The sequence below is a fragment of the Haplochromis burtoni genome, unplaced genomic scaffold (genome assembly GCF_018398535.1).
Source record: "Haplochromis burtoni strain Fernald_Lab_line unplaced genomic scaffold, NCSU_Asbu1 Contig_106, whole genome shotgun sequence".
Classification (NCBI taxonomy): domain Eukaryota; kingdom Metazoa; phylum Chordata; class Actinopteri; order Cichliformes; family Cichlidae; genus Haplochromis; species Haplochromis burtoni.
This window is the reverse complement of record NW_024582467.1, coordinates 496953-518360: the sequence shown is the minus strand read 5'-3', so window position 1 is coordinate 518360 and position 21408 is coordinate 496953. Positions and strand designations below refer to the sequence as shown.

Genomic DNA, 21408 nt, shown 5'->3' with positions numbered 1-21408 from the left:
CAGTCTGATATTTTGTCAGTGTTTTCAGCTGCTCCAGTGTTGAAAACACTAAATGCTATCTGCACATAAATGCATCCTTCCCTTGTGTAAAATGTGAATCACTCTTGGTGTTGTACTGAGCCTGTCAGGCATGTGTGCTCCTGCACTAAGACAGATCCCCGTGCATGCGGTCACCTTGTAGTTTCTGCTGTTAAATGAAGCAGACGCCTGACTCTTCTTCTACAATTATTCCAAATAAAACTAAGCTTACACATAAATCACATTTGTCATCTGTGCCTCGGGAGAAACAGACTGCAGGTTCTGTGTCAAATATATAAAGCATTTGTCTGTATATATGAGAAGGTAGAAAATCTCATTCCTCTGTGTCACATGCTGTGTCTGGCTCCTTGCAAACACACCGCTTCATTTTTACCCTGGAAGGAATTCAAACAACGATGGTACAGTTTTAAAGACTATGGAAACTATGAAGACTCATGACACGATTTTGCAAAACTAATTAGAGTCCTGCTAGAGCCCTGGCAAACATTCATATCTTGCAATGCAGTCTTGCAGGTGCAAAGTAGGCAATTACTCACAATCTGTGCATTGCATCCTTGGTAAACCAAAACTGAAAACTGAAATGTTGCTTAATGCTGTGAAAGCCACTTGAGGCTGCAGATGTTTTAGGTTATATTTTTCTTCAGTGCTGCACACATCATGTTGCTGATAAGTAACATGGCTTTCAGTCACCTCTTTTAAATTCCACACATGCCTCACATATCCCTACATTCATCCCCCTAAGGTCCCATCCTTTTATGGCCTTGGCAAGTGGCCTTTATTGAGTGAATGAATGTTCATAATTCTGCACCTGGACATGCAGCAAAATGAGTGGAGACATGCTGCTAGGCGTCCACATTTCAGTATTAAACACTCTTGTTTTTCTGCACACACACCTGTTTTTTTCTGCATTAATAAAACAGCTTTACACACACGCCTATTACTGTGTAAACCTGCACTGGCTTCTTTATACAGCCCTAGCCTTGCTCAAGGGCACCTTGGTGAATTGTTCAGGCTTTTATTTCTCTGCCTTCATATTCATCCAACCTTCCCCCCCAGCCCCGCTGCTCCTAAACACCGCCCCAGTCTTGGTTGCGTCGCACTCCACCGTCTGTCACATCAGGCTCCGCTAAATCTGACGTGTTTTTCGCATTTCCTGCACCAGAGAGAGAGAGAGCGCGCGCGAGAGAGAGACGGAGACACACAGCGGTGTCGGGAGGCTGTGTCCACTGGAAGTTGAGCTCAAACAGCTGCACTGGACTGACACCAGGCCGTGCACCAAGCAGCAGGAGCCCGTTTTGACACATCCACCCACCGCCCCCCTTCTCTCCGCCCCTGCTGCGGTCGTTACCGGCCGCTGTCTGGTTCGCAGCTCGAACATCTCCAGTGCGCCGCGGCGGCTGGCAGCAGGTATTTGGAGCCTCCCACCCTCCGCACGGTGCAATGCAACGCAGGCCAGTGCTTCCAGGGAGCCCCGCTGCAGCTAACAGAGCTTTTTAATACCTCGAAGGTAAACACCATGACAGAGCGACTCACATCTGGGGCCTCTGCTCGTATGTGCGCCGTAGCTATTCATGTTTCTTCCGTGCACTTCTGAAGGCTTCCCGGGCTAACGGTCGCTTTTCCGCCACTGAAGTTCAGTTTCTGGGGGGAAATTTTGTAGCATAATCGACAAGTGCAGACGTTTCGAGACACGACAGCAGCTTGGTGTGCTTGGTGACTGCACTCTCTCCTTCATATCGGAGTGGAAGGAACACGCTCTGCCCGGAGGACCACCGGTTGAACGGAGCTGTTATTCAAAGCGCTAAAGCACGGTTGATTTGGGGGTGTTTGAGGAGAAAGGTGTCCTGTGGTTTTACTGGAAGCGCGTTTCATCGCCATGGTGGTCTTCAACGGGCAGCTGAAGATCAGGATCCGCGAGGCTCTGGACCTCAAACCCACAGCTTGGTCCCTGCGTCACGCCGTCGGTCCCAAGACTCAGACCTTCCTCCTGGACACGTACATCGCCCTCAACGTGGACGACTCTCGCGTGGGCCAGACCTCCACCAAGCAGAAGACCAACAGCCCCACGTGGAATTACGAGTTCATCACGGAGGTCCACGACGGCCGCAAGATAGAGCTATCAGTTTTCCACGACGCGCCCATTGGCTACGACGACTTCGTGGCCAACTGCATCATCCAATTCGAGGACATCCTGCAGAACAGCAGCAAGCACTTTGAGGACTGGGTAAGACACCTGAAGCACACACAGTGGGAGTGATAGTCGAACAAGGTGCTCAGACCTTCTCTGTCGTAGGCAAACGGACCTCAGTGGAAAGTTTTCCAATGAATCAGTTAATCACTCTTTTTCCAATCACAATTCTCCCGGGAGTCTGGCAGGAAGCAGACTATAAGTAGTCATATAGTTGCAGGGATTTACACCTAAAAATACAAGCTGTGTGTTCCATCATATTACATAATCTACAGACTCTATATAATAAGACAGGACCAACACTTAATAATACAGAAGGCTTAGCTAATGTTGTTTTTAATTTTATTTTATTTATATAGCGCCAAATCACAACAGCAGTCACCTCCAGGCGCTGTATATATAATCTAAAGACCCAACAACAGGGGTGTCAAACAAAGCAGTTCTGGATTACTTTGGAAAATGTGAAGGAGAGGATACATTTTAACAAGTTTTACAGCTTTTCCTACTGTTAAAGACTTCCCCTCGGGTCATTTACAATACACCAAATTGAATCCCAAAGAGTCACACTCACAGATTCCTTTCATTTACTACAGCAGCATTTTTTTTTTATCATGTAGAAAAACTGAGACATACTGTTAAAATTGCACTTTTTGTCTTGTATTAAGATACCTAATTGATTACATTTTTAGTTAAACTTCTTTACACTAACAGAAATTTGATTTTTATCAGTCCTTTGTCTGGAACATGATATCAACGTGAGCTGTATGTGGCCCACGATGAAAAATGTTTGTTATGTGGCTGCTCCACAATAAATGAGAGAAAACCCCAACACCCCCCTTTGAGACAGGACAAATAAATAGATAAATAAATAAGTAAAATAAAAGATGCAGTGTGGAAGAGAGGCAGAGATGAATAACTAGTGAGTGCATTTTTCAAAAGCAAAGTGCAGTTAACCAAAATGACCCACCATAAACGTGCATCGTTTTAGGGTTTGACATCCTGATGCCTGAGAAGCTTTGACCGCTCAGTATTTAGTGTGTTATCTTGATAAATGATTAATTGCTTTTAACTTGATAAATGATTCATATTCAGAACAAGTGGGAGTCAACTAATAGATTAAGTGAAGATCATTTGCTCATCATCTCGATTTCAAGTTCAAGCCCTGCCCTTTTAGACATGTTCACAATTGAAAGTAAACATCTACTTGCAGCAAATGATAGCTGTAAAGTGTGGATGCCAAGAAAAAAAAGTAACTTTTCCAACTGGCTTTTTCAGATGGAAAAGTTATGGGAAAGATCCCCACCCCAGTGTGTTAAATATTGCCACATGGAGCTGGCATCACCAGATGCATCACGGTGTCCTATTGTATGGTGCTTGGCACACGTGCTGCAGCATTAGTGGATGAAGAGAGAGAACTGATGTCTTAAAAAGCTACAAAGGCTGCGTTTGGAAAATGGAGAGGTGGCAGTAGATTAAGACCATAGACTGTATATAAAAGATGGTCAAAGATTGATTTCAGACTCTCTCTTTTGAACTCTCAGCGTTAGTGTTTCCTAAACCCACATGCTGCTTTTTTGGATCCGGAAATGATGAGCTGGTGGAGCGCTAAATTTTTAGCCCAGGTCTGCGAGCTGCATCTATAAACTGTACAAGTGCAACGTACAGACAGGGTAATTAATGCTAAGTAACCTAAAAATAAAGTACAAAAGTTTGACTCACAAAAACCTAAACACAGTTTTTTATTTTGGGTAGTATTATTTTTAAGATAATTTCACTCCAAAGGCATCAGTACCAGTAAGTCAGTTTCAGTGACTTCAGTTAGTGGAGGTTAGGCTCAGCAGACGGCTGCTGGCCACAGAGCCTTGTGTGGGCACACCTGTCAATCAAAGCAGCCATGTTCCTAGGTCTAGGCTGCACCAGTATCCAGGTGGATGAATTATACAAAATTCTCATCACCCAAAGAAACCCATAACTATTTATCATAATAGAATGTAAAATATTTAGTTCTCCTTTAATTTAGGACATTTTAACATGTGAGGACTTCTGTAGCTAGCTTCAAGTGGCCATTAAAAGAAACTTTCTTTTTTAGCCTCGGAGGTTTTTGCTGCAGAGACTGTGGTTTGCATTTTAGCGTGTTGAAGAAAGACATGGTGAAAGAAGAAGAGCAGTGCTTGGGTTAAAATTTTAAACTCACCTTCTCACCACTGATGATGTACATTAAATGACTTATAATGTGATTCCAGATGGTCCTTTGCAAGCCTCCGTATAGGACGAGTTGGGAATATGAAACCCTTTTCACTATTTCCTAATGCAGCGATGGGACACCTTGTGCGTATCTTTGAGATCTTGAAATGACTGTTGCTGTGAACTAGGTAAACAAAGTTGGATTGAGCAGATCTCAACCTGCAAGTCAACTGAACAGAGCAGATGACATGGGGCATAAGAGTTTAGCATGACACTAGCTCATTCAAACATTCAAAAGTACAAACAAATATTTCTATTTATAACAGCATTTATATTGTAGAAGCTCATGTTCTTACCATGAGCTGGTACATCAGTTTCCTTGACTCTTAGTTTATTTGTTCCTCTAAAATGAACAAGTGGGAAAGTGACATAGTGTGTTATTAAATTGTTATGCTGTGTTAGCGAACAGTTGCTTATTTACACATCCAGCAGACATGGAACAATATGCTGATTCATATGAAGTCATGTTTTCTGTGCAGAGAACCAAACCAAGGGAAATGTCTGGCTCTGCTTCTGTTACATGCTCCTCTAGCTAACTTGACTGTCTTCAGCAGCTAGCCACATAACACTAAGAGCAGCTGAAAGGTGGTTAAAGACAAAATGCTGGGATGCAGGGACTTGTGAGCAGAAGCGACTCCAAACATGGTCACTGTTGGTGTTTCATCCAACTCTCACATACAGATATACAGTATATTGATACATCTACTGGAAAGACCACAGATCGCATCTTTATAAACTGTGCAAAGATGATCACACTTTTGTTGTACACTACAGGATCTCTGCAACCCAAACTCTGCTGTCCTGCAGCTAAGTTTAGCAGATGCACAACAGGGTTCGCTACACACACAATATAGATCCTGTTGCCTTTGTTGTGCTCTTGTTAGATGAACCAGTGACCCACAACAGAGCTACAAAGAGTGGATGCAGTTAGGCCAAATGCATGACACTCATGCACACATTCACAGAAGCATTGGGGAGCCGTCCATTGTTGTCTGAAGCCGCTGAAGCAGATAGTTGGTTGATTGTATTATTGATGAGGCCATCAGGTCCATTAGACACAGTGAGAGAGAGCTGGGAGAAGGACAGGAAGAGAGAAAGCAGTGGATGGAAACCTTTACAGAATGTTGCACTGTAGGACAGAGAAGGTTGTTCTGTGGGGGAGTGTGAAGTCTCATGTGTTAAGATTAAGTTCTTGACAGAAGGACTCGGAATACGAGACTCTCAGTGAATCTTCTGATGGGTTTAAATATTTCTGAGCTGTATCACATGTGCTGCTGGTGGACTTCCTGTGCATTTACACTATTTCATATCATTACATTTATTTCTGCTCGCTTGTTTGTTGTTCAGTCTCTCTGCGCTCCTCTGTTTCTGTCTTCACTTTCCTCTCATCCCACAGCCGGTCGTGGCAGATGGCTGCTCATCACACAGCCTTGTTCTGCTGAAGGTCTCTTTCTGTTAAAACTGAGTTCTACCTATTAACCATGGCCAAGTGCTTGTTCGTAGGGATTATCGGATTGTTGGAGTTCTCTTGCCTAAAATATAAAGCAGCTGGAGATGACTGTTGTTGTAATCTGGCGCTATATTAAAAACATTTAATTGCCCTTAATGTTGTAGAATGTAGGGAATAATCAAACAGGGATGCTGTTATGACTGCTCTCCTCACTACTCACTAGTAACTCAAATGAGATAAAATTCAGTTAAATTAAGTAGTAGTATTACACAATGTGCCTGTTGAAACTTTCTGCTAGTTATTATGAAACACAGAGTACTTTATCGAGTTCAGGTCTTTGTTAAACCTTCTTAAGTTGTTATATCAAGCAAAAAGTAAAGCATCATATTGACAAATCTCATTTAAGGTACACTATTGAAACTACTCTAGCCTGCAAGTGGCAACCTCCAGAGCTCAAAAATGAAGCCAAAAAAGTGTGTTCCCTCTTGTAGCCACTCAAGGCTGACTCCTGAAGGCAAATCAGACCTTTCATGTGAAAATGCCCAACTTTTCAGCATCAAAACGCATGTTAACCAACAGTATGGCCACTGTTGATAACTTTAGCTGCTAAACTAGAACCGTTTGTGCTTTCGTTCCGTTGTAGCCTTATAATGAATTATCTGGCAAACAACATGTGAGGCACAGCTAATCCAAGAAGTTTGTCCTTCAGTTTTTTGATGAGTGATATTTTATTAGTGTCTGTGCATTGTACAGTTTATGAATGGTACTTACTAAAAGTGTTTGCTAGCATTAGCTGGTAACCTAGCGCTATGCCTTCTCATTCCAGTACGGTCACTTGTGATTTGTGCTAGTCTTGCTGCTTTTTTCCAGCCTCCAGCTCCATGTATGCAAGTAAAGGGCAAGAAAGATCGCAGAGGTATACCTCTAAATATAAATTACTACACATGAAAATAGTAATCTTCTTGAACTGCAGTGGTGCTTTTTAAGTCAAAAGGCGCTATACGGCTGTCAGCCTGATCCATTTTCATTCATCAGCATGACAGGAATTTTTCATCTTGGTCCTCTGAGTCTTGCACCTTGTGTTTGCACTTGTTTTAAGGCACTCCCACGGGCGAACATGTCTCAACTTAAGCTACATCAAGAGTTATGTCAGCTTAGACAAAGAAGAACTAGATAACAGCGTGTGGGAACTAAGACTGTGTAATTTCCTCATGAGTAATGCTAATGTAAGCTATAAGTCTGTTGTGGAGTGTTTTTATCCTTTAAGCAGAGGAATTGCAAAGGCTCAGAAAGTTGATGTTTACTATAGTAGCTTCAAACCAATTCTTCACATCAAATAATTCCAGAATAACAAAACATGATTTTCTTGGACTGGATTTCTTTCTCACTCCCACCACTTAGCGCTGCCCTTATGGCTGAAATCAATACAGGTCTGAAGTAATCACCAATCAGTGAGTTGATTAGCTGAGGCCATGTGTTGTTTCTTATTGTGGTGAGAAAGAGGAAACTTGTAAAGAAAACTCTTGTGTAAACCAACATGTCCTGTATCATGTACCAACTAGCAACCCTGCATGTCTGTTGATCCAATCTTATTCCATTGGATTGTATCGTATCGCATTACATGGTACCACATCTTTTTGTGTCATGTTGTATTATATTATGAACTACGAGATTTGTTCAGTGTGACTGCATCTGGTGCGAAGTCAATGAATAAAATTTTTTCCACTTGTTCTTTTGTTACGTTACGCTAGGGCCGTAACATCTTTCCAAATATTTCTTCAATCATGCATACAGGGAAACAAGAAATCTATTTAAATATCAAGAATATGGCATAACATGCATCCATAATAATATTAGACTGTGAAATCAGTAGTGGAACCTTAACTAAATTTCATCGTTAGGTTGATGGAGACTAACTTTGCTCCAGACTAAAACAGTCCCTCTTATACCAAAGAGTGATTTATTTGTTATTTCTGGGCTCAGGCTCGGTTACAAATTTGTATAAGTTCCCACACAAAAAAGAACCTTATTATTTTATTCTTCGGCATATGACAGACTTGAAGAAGTATGAGATCTTTTTAGGAGAATGATACTCAGACTGCTTAGAAAGTCAGAAGAACATTACCACAAATCACAATGTGCACATTGTTTGCCTCACAGTGATGTTTTATTATACACAGTATTTTTCAGGAGAGCCGTGCCACCTGTCTGTGACACCCAAACATGTCTTCCAGGAACTCAGGCAGAGTACTTACTGTTAGTCAGCAGATTGTTTTTGTATCATACATCATCAATCATGAAACACAACTTCTTACTTTTCCCCCCGAGTGTCATACAAATGCAGTCTGTGCTTTGTTTCTGGAGCTACATGGTTCTCATCATTTTATGTTTAGATGACCAAAGTGTGTTAGAGTAAGTGCTGCAGTGTCATCTGCTAGTATTACCAACACCGGGGCCCCATGGGGGTGGGAGACTGATGGTATCTCTCCAAGTTTAATTACTCTTTATACTAATGAATACAAGACTAATTCATCTTACATTTTTTTTAAATTTGCTGCTGATTCAGGGAGTGTAGGTTTGAAAACAGGAGATGAAATAAAATGTTGTGTGGATTGCTTAAACACCAGACAAGAAAATAAATATGTGATTTCAGAGTGAGCAAAAGCCTAACAGTGGTAGCTGTATAGAGGATGGAAATTAATATAAACATTTTGGGACAATGAAAAATAGGCCATAGGACTCAAACACATCTTTAATTTAAAAGAAATGATGAGAATAATGATTGAATATCAGTGTTAAATTAGGAAACTGAATCCGTCAGCATGATAAAGAGACTGTGAGTGTCTGTTTTGTGTGTAAGGTGACAAACGGCTCAACTTAAACATGGCTATCCACGCTTTATAAATTAAAAGAACTGAATAGACCGCCCCATTGATTGTTGCTGAGGGAAATCTTTTGGGTCAGGATCAGACTGATACACATATCAGATGGTGCCTCGCCACTTGTCAGTAGCCAGTAACCGCAGGCACAGAGAAAACAAAACAAAACCCAGGCTGCTTTCTATCTAAACTCAGCAGTTATCGTGTTATCCAGTAATTCATCAAGATATTGAGTTAAAATTATTTCTTTGCCACATAAAAGTCACTCAGGCGCATTCAGAGTCAGCAGACTTACCACAGCTTTTCATTTAGATCAGTTGTCTCGAACTCTAGGCATCGAGGGCCAGTGTCCTGCAGGTTTTAGATGTGTCCTTGATCCAACACATCTGATTTAAAGGCTAAATTACCTCCTCAACATGTCTTGAAGTTCTTCAGAGGCCTGGTAATGAACTAATCATTTGATTTGGGTGTGTTGACCCATGGTGAGATCTAAAACGTGCAGGACACCGGCCCTCGAGGCCTGGCGTTCAAGACCCCTGATTTAGATGCAGTCAGTGGCCATAAGCATCATTTTGCAGTGTGTAGGGTTAATATCGTGGAGTGTTGCATGCTAAAACAAACCTTATTAAACTTTACCAACAAACACAAACACATGAGTGAAAAGAAATTGGAAAAAAGTGCAGAAAACAAAGCCCCCACCTGGGACTCAGTCCAGGGTCCACTGTTCTTTAAAACATTAGACCAGTATTGCCGCAGTCGGTGCATCACAGCACCAACACCAAAGGTAATCCTGCGTGTATTTCTGTAATGCCAGCAGTATGTGACAGAATGGATGTATTTGAAACCCTGGGACGAGAACACATTGAACTGTCCCACAATGTCCCACCTGAATGCTTTACTGTCCTCCCCTGTCTATGTCTGTGGCTTCTGCTTTCACACACTTTTGTTGTCTCTTCATATCTGATAATGCTTTCTCCTTTAATCTTTTATGAATTTTATGAACTCCATTAAATAATCCACACAGTTCCCCACTTGCAGCACATACAATAGCCTTTTCATTCATGGCAAAGGAACGTCAGAGAGTTAAGGTTTTTGGACAGTTTTATCCTTTGGCAAGATCTTATCCCATGACGCAAAATAGTTCTGCAGTAAACGAAAGAGGTTTTGGAGACACTGGTGTGTTGTCTTTGTCTAATGGTGATACAGTATCCACTGTGCCTGGAAATCAAAAAATCAGCAGATATTTCATTTGACAAAAGCATGTGAACTGAAACCTAATACCCGTGTTGTGACAAGTAACAATATTAATACAACAACAAAAAAAACCTGGGCATAAATCCAAATGTGTCACTGTATTCCCGCAAGTCTTTACAAGCTCTGTGAATAATCACCTTCAGGAGAAAGTCATACCTGCCGAGCAGGTCACATAGTGCGCGCACACACACACACACTCTGTCATAACAGTGAGTTCACGTCCCAGAAATTTGAGCTCATTATTCAAGCATGCATGAAGAACAGTAATCAACGATATGAAAATTGTTGTGTAATGGATTGTGCAAAGTGCTCCAGTAGCTCACAGTTGACTTGCTGAAGTAACAGCATTTGGGTACTGACCAGTTTCCAAACTGCCAAGACGTAATAAAGTATGTGGCAAATTGTAAATAAACTCAATAATTTCAGAATTAATGAGAGAACTGTGCTTTGCCTTGCATATCCAGCACATGTGGGATGTGATTTAGCAGGGCCGGTCACTGGTTGGTCTGTGGTGAACATGATTTATGAATTAACGCTACTTCAGTCCAGCAAATATCAGTTTGATATGTGGCTTTGGCTAAGCTGGAGAAAAAAACGCTGGAGAACAGAAAAAAGGTGCAAGAACTGATGTTCGTTTGACATGAAAAGGAGATCGCATTCCTAAATCTGTCAGGAATTTCTGTTCTCCTCTGAATCGTGTGTAGGCAGCTGCCTTGTCGGAACTTGTCATTAAAGAGAGAAGTGTGGAGAAGGACATTCAGGGTTTGGTGTTTCTGCCAAACAGGCAGCGATTGAGGGGAGGTAGAGAGGCAGTCAAGAGCAAGACAAAGAGGGTGTTGAAGGAAGCTGTCTGCTTTTGAATGGTTAAATGACTGAGGGATGGAGGGGGAGGACTGCAGCAGCTGTCAAACTCATGTTGAGGATTTTAGAAATGCACATCAAAATAAAAGTTCTTATGGATTCCATGGTTGAATAGACATTTTTCTATACCATAGCACTGGTGATAGAAATGCTAGAACCATAACTTCTCTTTTTCAGCTAAACATATTCTTACATATATCAGTCCTAGTTATAGAAGTATAGTTGCAAGTGTTTCTTGTGAAAGTCAGGGATATGGTCAAAGTTGGAGGTAGAGCTGTGCAGACCTCTCCATACATTGGGAAATGGGAGGCTAGGGTCTAATGGTGTTTGAACAGCAGCCCACTCAATTAACTTTTTTCCTGTTTTCAAATACCTGTGGTGTCTGGCAGAGGACCTCAGGGTACTGTGGATTGCGTGATGGAGGCTTTGTGGATCAGCTTTATTCTAGAACATCCCACAGACTCTCACTTGGATTGGGATATGCACTGTTTTAAGGCTGGCTCAACACTTTGGGCTTGTGTCATGGTTTTTGTTCCTATTGTCCTGCCGGGGGGACATCTTTGCCATGGCTTGGTTGAAAACAGTGTTTAGGTTGGTGGTATGTGCCAAAGCAAGATCCTTAAACTGTGTATTTTAGATGTGGTAGAAAAAAGTAGTTAAAATCCTAAATATGCATTTGGGCGGCATCTTAAGGGTTTTAAGAAGAACAAAGAACACTCGAGATAGCTGCACATGGTAAACTCTTATGATGCGGAAATGCCGATGCCGTCTTTCAAACCTCCCCCCTCCAAGTACAGGGGTATTTATTTGTGGAGGATATTTCCATGAACATTTATTAGTTAGGTTCTAAGAAAAAATCTGCAAATGGCTGAGGCCACAAACTCTGAACTGCGACTTGGCGGGGGTGTACTGCAAAACAGAAGGAGGAAAATAAGATATGAGACAGTGAGCATTGGTATTGCAGATTAAGATTGCACAGGAACATGTAAAGATCTCTCTCTCTTTCTGTGCCTTGTGTTTAAATTGTAATGTTTCACATGTATTTTGGGGGCACCTGATGTAATGAAAGAGGAGGAAGTGGCTAACTGATGAGCACGAACAGATATCATTTGCTTTGTCCAGTCATGTTTTAGTCACAACTCTTCTCATTGTTAGGTTCATCAGATTAAGTGGTCTGCGCACTTGCTGTAAAAGCCCATCTCACATTGATACACTCGAATGAAAATGCTTCACATAATTGTTAAAAAAACATGAACATTTGGCCTCTCTCTGTTGTTCACTCTCTCCTGCTAAGACTCCCACCTTCCCTCATTTGTTAGCAGTGTAAAGGGTGTGATGTGAGTAGTGTTGGCAGGAGCTATATCTTCTTAACATTGGTTCTGTGCCATATGGATTTAGCCAGCAGCTGCCAGAACTGCAATGAAAGGCATTACAATTTATTCTCATTTTCTATACTTTCCTGCATCGCTTTTGATTAGCAATTATCATCCATGGACTCTGTGCAGAGTCTAATTCTATTGGACATGGAATACATATGAAAAAAAAGTCTATGAAGTACCAGTGCCAGTGGTAGACTATGGTAATCTGTGTGTAGCTGAACACATCACTCTAAGAGGGGTAGGAGGCAGGAATACAGTGACTGTAGTATATTCACGTGGGATACGTGCATTGCAAACAATACAGGTTCAAAAACACTATAAATCATTCAAACATGCTGAGATAGCTTCTTTGTGATTAGCACAGAATTAACCATAGAACCGTTGTACAAAGAGAAAATAAACATGTGCAAATATTCTTCATCTTCTTCTAAGGTAGAGGTAAGATTGTACAAAAACTACCTAGGTGAATTAAATGAAACCTGTGAAATTATCTGTGAAAATGTGGGTTAGATCAAGTTCATTTTCATTAAGACTGCACTTTCCAGGGATGCACTGATCCAACTTTTGCCATTTGCAATCTGATACTGATGCATCGGTTTAGGGGATCTGCTGATTCGGGCACCCCCCCCAATCCAACCCACCCTGAAAAGCAAAAGCGGAAGAGAATCGATGGATGGATGGAGATAATGAAAGCAGACTGATAAAGTTTTTAAAATGGGAAAATATTTTTTTATTCAACCAGTAACTATCATTGGTGTGTCTCCCAGCTCTCTTGTTCCCAGCTGTGGCACTAACACTGTTTTTGTGGTATTGCAACTGTGACAAAGCCAGATTGCTGTGTGGTTGTCTGCGGTTGAAACGACTGTGGTTCAGCTGCTGGAGCTGACAGAGGAGACACACAGGAAAAGTCTGCCGAGGCGAAAACAAGTTCAGCTCCGACTGACGAGTTAACGAGTGCGCCACACTTCAAGGCTCATGTTGATGAAGGCCCCAGCCTGTGATTTCTGTAAACAGTTATATACTTTATGTTCAGTCATCTGAGGAATGTTTCATGCAAAAACAATTGTGCACTGGAAGGTCTGTGTGGAAAGTAAAATTTACTTCATGTTGTATAATTTTAAAGAAAGGCGTTGCCCTAGTGTGCTAATGCAAATGGGCGTACAAACGTCAAAGCACGCTTTTGCACTGATTCTGGATCAGGCAGTGGTTCACTGTCTTGCTGAAAGGCACAGAACATTTTCTGTATTTTCAGCCCTGTTGAATTCAGTACTTAACCCTATGAAACCCCTGTCATGGTTGAAATTAATATTCATAGATGAGTTGATAAAGATTTTTTTTCTCGTGGCTGATTGTTTTATGCAGTGTTTCATTTTCGCTTTTTCAGAAAAGAAATGACAACTTAATTCTGACAGAAGAACACAATGTAAAGATGTTCATTTTTAAAGTTCCCCTTCAGTCTAGGATACAATTCACAATGAAAGGTGAGAGAGAGAGAAAAAAATACCTGCATACCAGTATGCCTGTGCTCTGATATGCCCATTGGGTCTCGCTCACTCAGCAGTTTTTATTTGCACGTCTGTGGTGAAAACTGCACATTCAAAAGTGTAATTGGTCAGAACAGACTTCCAGGGTGTCACCTAAAAAATAGCAGAAGTGCAGGAAGTGACCCAAATCTGCATAAGGATATAACTAGCAGAGGATAGTGATCAAATTAATAATTATACCAATGTTTTTGCCAGAAACTGGCATTACTTACCGCTGTTGCTGTTACTGAGCAGTGTTAGTACTCTGACCACGTTAAACCATTGACCTACATGTAATCACATCTGGACTATTTGGTAGAATCTAGAAATTTTACTAATCTTATTATTAAATCATTCACCTAAAGTTTTTACAGTGAGCCTTTCTACAGTGGTGCAACAGTAGAAAATTAAATCAAATGATAATCCCTGAAGATGAAGCCACTTAAAAGTTAATGGTCCTTTACTTGCACCATCTCAGGCAGCTACAAAAATATAAGGCTGTCTGCATGTTAATGCAGAGTTACACCATTATACAATAAAATGCAATACAGTCTGTTGGAGAAGTTTCAGTAAACACTGTGAAATGACATGCATATCTGTGTTTTACATGGGTTCTGGACCTGGAAGTGTCTTGCTGAAAGCCTCTTCAGCATTTTCAGTGCAGTGCAGTTTGGCTTCCGTAGGCTTTGTAAACTCTCATGCAGAGGGAATAGAGGAAGAGCTCAGGCTTGCTCTCTTCTTGACCCTGTTTGCCTGTGGGCTGTAGTAGAGGGGTGTCCTCTGTATGGGCTGAAGGAAACGGGGGCTGGGCTGTGCATGTTTATGTATGTGTGTGCGTCTAAAAATAGGGGCAGTGTGTTGGAGTCACACGGTAGGCCCTACTTCCTGTTTTCACTGTCCAAGTTTACTTCCCAGAGAAAGAAAGGAAGAGGGAGATGAGAAATATGGCTCTCCAGGTGCCCCGCCGTAGCTTCTGTTATCATTCATTTTTCTGCTGTGCTGTCCGTGTTCGCTACAACACAGTAAATTACAGTGGCACAGATATGTAAGGAATGCATGATGAAGAAATAAGCCACTTGTGATGAAAGCTTTACTGTTTCTCCTGCAGTTCCTGTCAGCACCACTTCATAAAAACACTTTTCACAAGAAAAGAACTGAAGCAAGAATTACTGTGAAATTTCTCCATATCGTTGTGCTTGCCACACGTGGGATTATTAGCATTTATAACATATTCTTCTCTATCGACTGATGACGTTTCCTGGTCTCTTTCCAGTGTGTTTCCGGTGCTCTATTATTTGCAGAATGGTTTTAGGCTAAAACAGACACATTCATAATCTTTCCATATAATCAAAATAACCAAGTAATAATAAAAAAAAACAACCCCAAAAGACAAAAACAGTCTATTTGTTGTAGGATTTGTGCTAAATATATGTCATGCTAAACTATTAAGTGACTTTCAAGCAATTTGGTTTGTTGCAAAAGTTGGATGTGTAGCTATGATAAACCACATTTAAAATGTGGGTTTTCATATCTAAACGCTAACAGCTAAATACAGAACAAAAGTCTGAGGATGTGCCAGAACCTGTAGTGACACCTGAGCTTGGGGGCGGAAAAGAGGCATCTCACAAGTCTGGACACAAGTACTGATATCAGCATTAGCCTGAGAGAATGCTTCTGCACGGTTCTCTGCCCAACCATCTTCTAGTTAAAGTAGCAGTAGATCTCCAAAGCATAACAAAAGCAAGCATTACTAGTTAGCTGCTCAGCTGTATCTGATCCTGAAAAGTAAGTGCGAGGGGATTGTTCACTAGTAAAAGGATTGTGGATGGCACTGGGAGGATTAAAACATGGTGCTACCTATGTGTGGCTAACCTGCTGAATTGTTAACATTACATTAGCAGAACACAGAAATGTAAACATGGGCTCTCAGAACAGGAAAGGAAGAAAATCAACTGGAGATTTGATATATACCACACAGAGGTACTGCAGAGCTTATGTAACAGCCTGATGAAGTCTGTAAATCATAATTTGCAGTGTAGAGGTCAAGCATCTGTGGAATGTCTGCAACGTAAATCACCGGTGAGCTCCACACAACAGAATTAAACTTAGTAAGGCACCATCTACATTTCCTCATAAACAGGATGAGAGAAGAGAAAACACCCTGTTGTTCCATTCACACAAACACAGAGTGGATATTTATCAAGCTTTCAGCCAAACTCAAGGATTTGAGTGGCTTATGATGCTGTGATCAGCTACTTCTATATTACACAAATACATGTAATCGGTTTCTTTTGCTTTTCGTGGTCTTCCACTTAGCTTCTTATGTAACAGTTGGGCAAAGATGTCTGTAAACGTCTAGCCATCCAACTATTAATGCACATAATTAGGTGTAAACTCAGTATTCTGGATAGTGGCCCCACCCCAGAAAAAGCAGAGCAGATCAGTCAGGTAGAGATGCCCTGTAAAAAAGAATAATCCTAAAAAAACAGTAATGTTCCGGCAGCTGGGGCGCCAAAATAATACCGTAAAATAACAGAAAATAACTTTCTCATAAAAATACGGTTATTTTCATTTTAATGTGATTAAACAATGAAATTACCTATAAACAAGGTCAATGAATCCGGCAATATGAATAATAATACTTAAATGTACAGAAATATGCAGTTAACAGTTGGTTTAAATGATAATAATAATGGATTGCATTTATATAGTGCTTTTCGAGACCCTGAAAGTGCTTTACAATTCCACTATTCATTCACTCGTTGGTGGAGGCAAGCTACAGTTTTAGCCACAGCTGCCCTGAGCCAGACTGACAGAAGCGAGGCTGCCATATCGCACCATGGGCCCCCCTGGCCATCACCAGTAGGCGGTAGGTGAAGCGTCTTGCCCAAGGACACAACAACTGAGACTGTCCGAGCCGGGGCTCGAACTGGCAACCTTCCGATTACAAGACGAACTGCCAACGCTTGAGCCACGATCGCCCTAAATAACATTATTTGATGTAAAAAAAAAAGTTTATAAGAATCATTTTATATATTTTTCCATAGCATTACATTTGAATTTAACAGTTCAATCTGTCAAATAACGGACAAATATTTGTGAAATTATGATACATTTGTGAATGTATTTTAACAGTCTAAATATGCATATGTACAGACAAATATATTTAAAAAACAAGAAAATTCTGTTTTATTACATTTACAGTGATTTTATGTTGTTTTACATTTGAAATGTAAAATCACAGCCTATTTATGTAAATTTAATGATATTCTAGAAAAACTGTACAAAACTGTAAAATACACAGTAAAATACTTATATATTACTTTTTTTTTTTTTTTTACAGTGTGGTGTACCAACTAGATATAACTATCAGTTTAATCAAAATATGACAACAGTTGTTGAGTGTGAATCATGGCTAGAGCTGAGTCTCCTAAATTAAAACTTGTTGGCTTCCAAAGCGGTCGACTTCTTAAGTAAGGCAACGTGATGTCCTGGGGAATAATAAATCATGTGTCTTGCTAGATTCAATAAAAGCTTCGGAAATGTTAACATGCTTTCGAAGCACAAGCAGCCATACAGGAATGTACCTACATATGCACAATGCAGTATATAACTGGAAAATTACTGCAAATTTTCATCTAGGTGACATTCTTAGTAAAAGTGCAAGATGATTCTTCTCATTAGTTTTTGCCTTCATGAAACTTCCCCTAGATGATTGTATCTCTGTGTTTATCTGTGCTGTGTTCCTGTACAAGTGTCAGTGAGTTTGTAGCTGTAGGTCTCTTTGAGGATACATGAAGCCACATGACTTCAGCTTGACTAAAGCTCATGTGATACCGTAAAGGCTTTGGGACAGTTTTCTTTCTCCCCTACGCCAGAGGAATGCATCTCAGTGTGATTAGGTTAAGATGAAGCTCATTAAGCTTCAGTTGACAACATGTGACATTAATAATTGAATCTTTGAATCAACCTCGTAGTCAGAGATAGACCACAAATTCTTGGAGGTATCCAAACTTCTTCGTCAGTTGCCCCCTTAGTCATTTGCGGATATTGTAAAAACAAAATAAAGCAAAATGAAAAATAAAAAGAGTATATTTACTACACCTTTGTCTTGATGTTTCGCCAAACCTAAGGTTTAGCAACTTATTAACTTATATATTATAAACTTGCAACAACATTTTTTGAATCCAGCAAAATGAATCCCTCTACCTGAAAGCATAGGAATGATACCGAAACCAATGTTTGGTCATTTAAAAATCTGATATATCGACCAATATTTTTTGAGTCTTAAACAGATTTTCCTAATGTGTGTTATGTATAGTTATTTATTTACTTATTTATGCTCTGCCCGACTCTGCTCGGATCAGCTGGGAAGTTGCTCAATGTTGTCTGGTGGACTAACTATACAATATCAATATCTTTCTCCTGTCTTTAATTTTTCATTTGTAGGCCATCACAAATGGCCATACTGTCAGATCGGCAAGTAGTTAGTATCGACAGATAATATCAACCTGTTACTTGATATTACAGTATATAAGTACATAAAAGATGGACATTGCCTGTGAAAATGAAAAGTGGAGCCACTAGTGAAGCTTCTTAAACCATCTCTCTGACGGCCAGCATAGACTGTATTGTATATATACAACCTATATATTGTATATATATAGATGATATATATACATGACAAAACTCCCCTAGTGCTTACTACAGTTATGACTTTGGTAAACTCATTTGTGGTGAAATTATGGTCTCGGTCATTACTTGCGAGACTTCTTCAGTACATCATGTTTATTGTGTAAACTGTGGTTTGATTTACATTAGATGCAGATAAAAGGTATGCCAGTATCCCATTTCCAGTTACGATTCCACCAAAGCTAGTGTGTACTCCCTTTGTGTTAAAAGCAAAGCCCCCCCCCCCCCTCCCCCCCTCCCCCACTGTGATGGAGTGCTTGTTTATAGTGGCTCATCTGATTCTTGGAGTTTTTTGTCTAGTAGGGTGTTGACCTTACAATATAAATCACCTTGAAGTGACTGGTTTTGTGAAATGGCACTACATAAATAGAATAGAACTGAACTGAATTTTAGCTTCTTTTTTGTTTCTGTGCAACAGGAGAGGCATCTAAATAAACTATCCATCCATCCATTCGCTTCCGCTTATCCTTTTCAGGGTCGCAGGAGCCTATCCCAGCTGTCATGGGGCGAGAGGCGGGGTACACCCTGGACAGGTCGCCAGTCTGTCGCAGGGCTAACACACAGGGACAGACAACCATTCACACTCACATTCACACCTAGTGACAATTTGGATTATCCAATTAACCTATCCCCACAAGCTGCATGTCTTTGGATGGTGGGGGGAAGCCGGGGTACCCGGAGGGAGCCCACGCAGACACGGGGAGAACATGCAAACCCCACACAGAAAGACCCCGGCCTGATGGTGGAATTGAACCTTCTTGCTGTGCGGCAACAATGCTAACCACCGTGCCACCGTGCTGCCCACTAAATAAACTATTAATTTTAAAATAACCACAGTGTTCACTCTGACATAGAATAGATACCCTGTTACCTATTTTCATATGGTGCCAGCATGGGTCTAGACTTTTGACAAACTGCTGTTTTATGTGGTTGAAAATGTCTAACATTCATCTTCTGTTGATCAAACAGAGATAAATCTTAAGTCACATGTTTCTGGGTATTTCTCATAGTAGTTTCTTCATCCAGAGCAGATGCAGACATCTTGAGTAATTCGGGGGGGTTTTTTCAACTTGTAAATTTACAAGTTAAGATGTTTGTCATGTGGTGTGTTCGAGGCCTTCAGTACAGGGCTGTGTTCTGCAGCCTGCTGTTTATAAAGGCCAAACAGCTCTAATATAAATCTTTAAGTGGAGCTAATGGTCGACTAATGCTTCAGGTATGTTTTGAATTAGCGTTGGCGGGCGAGGACAGTATGATATACTATGTGTGTACTGTGAATATGTGTGTGTGTGTTTGTGTGAAGTGTGTGCAAGATAACCCAGAGACAACCTTTTTTTTTAGCAACATGACAACATGTTCAAATAGATCACACAGTACAAGAGACCTGGAAGAACACCAAGACCGTAATATAGGCTGGTGCATACAAAACACTTTCTTGCAGACATTTGTGGCACAATGGATCTAAGTTGGAAAGCTGTGGTGTAATTGCTAATACTAATGCATAATTTGTGTTTTTTTCGCGTGATTTTTTGAATGTAGATGTATGTATGTGTTTTTGCGTGTGTGGGTGTGTGTGTGCAGTAGTAGTAGAAGCAGATGGGTGTGTGGGCGGTCTCTTCCTCTCTCCTCCACTCATGCTGAGAGTGAGAGAGCAATAAACACGAGTATTATCGAGAAGATGAACTTGTGCAGTGTAGTTGTGTTTTTCAGCTCTGTAATATTAATTTTCTTGTTGCTCCTCCCACAGTCAGTTTCCCCTCAAGGCACAAAGTCATAAGGATACATGCAACATATTCTGCAGATAACGTGTCTGTTAACACAGAACGCACAGTAAGGGCTTCGGGCAGTGGATGTGTTTTTTTTCTTCAAGAGAAAGTGTCTGAATTTAATTAATTAAACTGCATTGAAAGAGTTTCGTTCAAAATCTTTTTTTTTAGGTTGTTGCTGCTAAACACAATGGTATGCTAAACTAGTATTAATACACAATGTACATTAAGTGTGAAGGATCTCTTTCAAGGGACATTTTTTACTAAATTATGTTCAGTGTTTGTCTGAGTTATATCATATTTATATTTTTGTTGACTTATAGGTACAGTCTTATAGACATCTAAAGTCTCAATAAACATGTCCAACAGAGCATCATCAGGTAAGTTATGATAACAAATTTTACCAGCTTAAGAAGCACTAAAATTAAGGATATTACCTCTATCTTATTATTTTATTTTACTCAGATTTCCAGGTTCCCAAAACCATTTCAGTTATTTTGGCTTTTTTAAAGTCTAGTTTCTATTTTGATTTTAATTAATTGAAACATTTTTCTTTCACATCTAGTTTTCTTTTTAATAATTTTATTTTCAGTTACAACAGCATGTTACTGGGAGAACTTTAAATATACAGTACTTTGTTATTCAATATGTACAATACCCCAAAAGATAACAGAAAGCGAGAAGAAATACGAAGGAACAAACCCCCAAACAAAACTCAAATATAAAAATAAAATGTATAAGGGACATTCAGTGTACAGTTAACTACGATAGTGATGTAGAGATTTGGTATCCGGTCATGATAAGGTGATCAATTTAAATGTTTTAAATAGAAATGGCTGCCATGCCTTAAGAAATTTGGTGGTTGAAAAAACCTCATGAGGTCTGCAAGCCACTGTTCATGTGTGGGAGGAGCGTCCTGCTTCCATCTTAAAAGTGAAGCAAAGACAATAGAATTCGAAAAGTATTTTGAGAGAGTGACTTTGAGGTATCACTCCAAAGACAGCCTAAGAGCAGAAGGATCAAATTTAATGTTATATATCTCTGAAAAGGTATTAGATATAGACACCCAATAGTTATGAAGATTGGGGCACGTCCAAAAAGTATGAAGGAGTGACCCTGTTTCTGCTTTACAT

General features: G+C 40.3%; 1 protein-coding gene across 1 annotated transcript in view; it reads left to right on the top strand.

Moving 5' to 3' along the window:
- Positions 1 to 1134: 1134 nt before the first annotated feature.
- LOC102311620 (protein kinase C epsilon type) overlaps positions 1135 to 21408 on the top strand; it is an 88745-nt gene continuing 68471 nt past the window's right edge. The window contains exon 1 of the mRNA XM_005935433.3: positions 1135 to 2263. Within this exon, the coding sequence (XP_005935495.1) occupies positions 1916 to 2263 (348 nt within the window). The 5' untranslated portion in view covers positions 1135 to 1915. The remainder of the gene's footprint in view (positions 2264 to 21408) is intronic.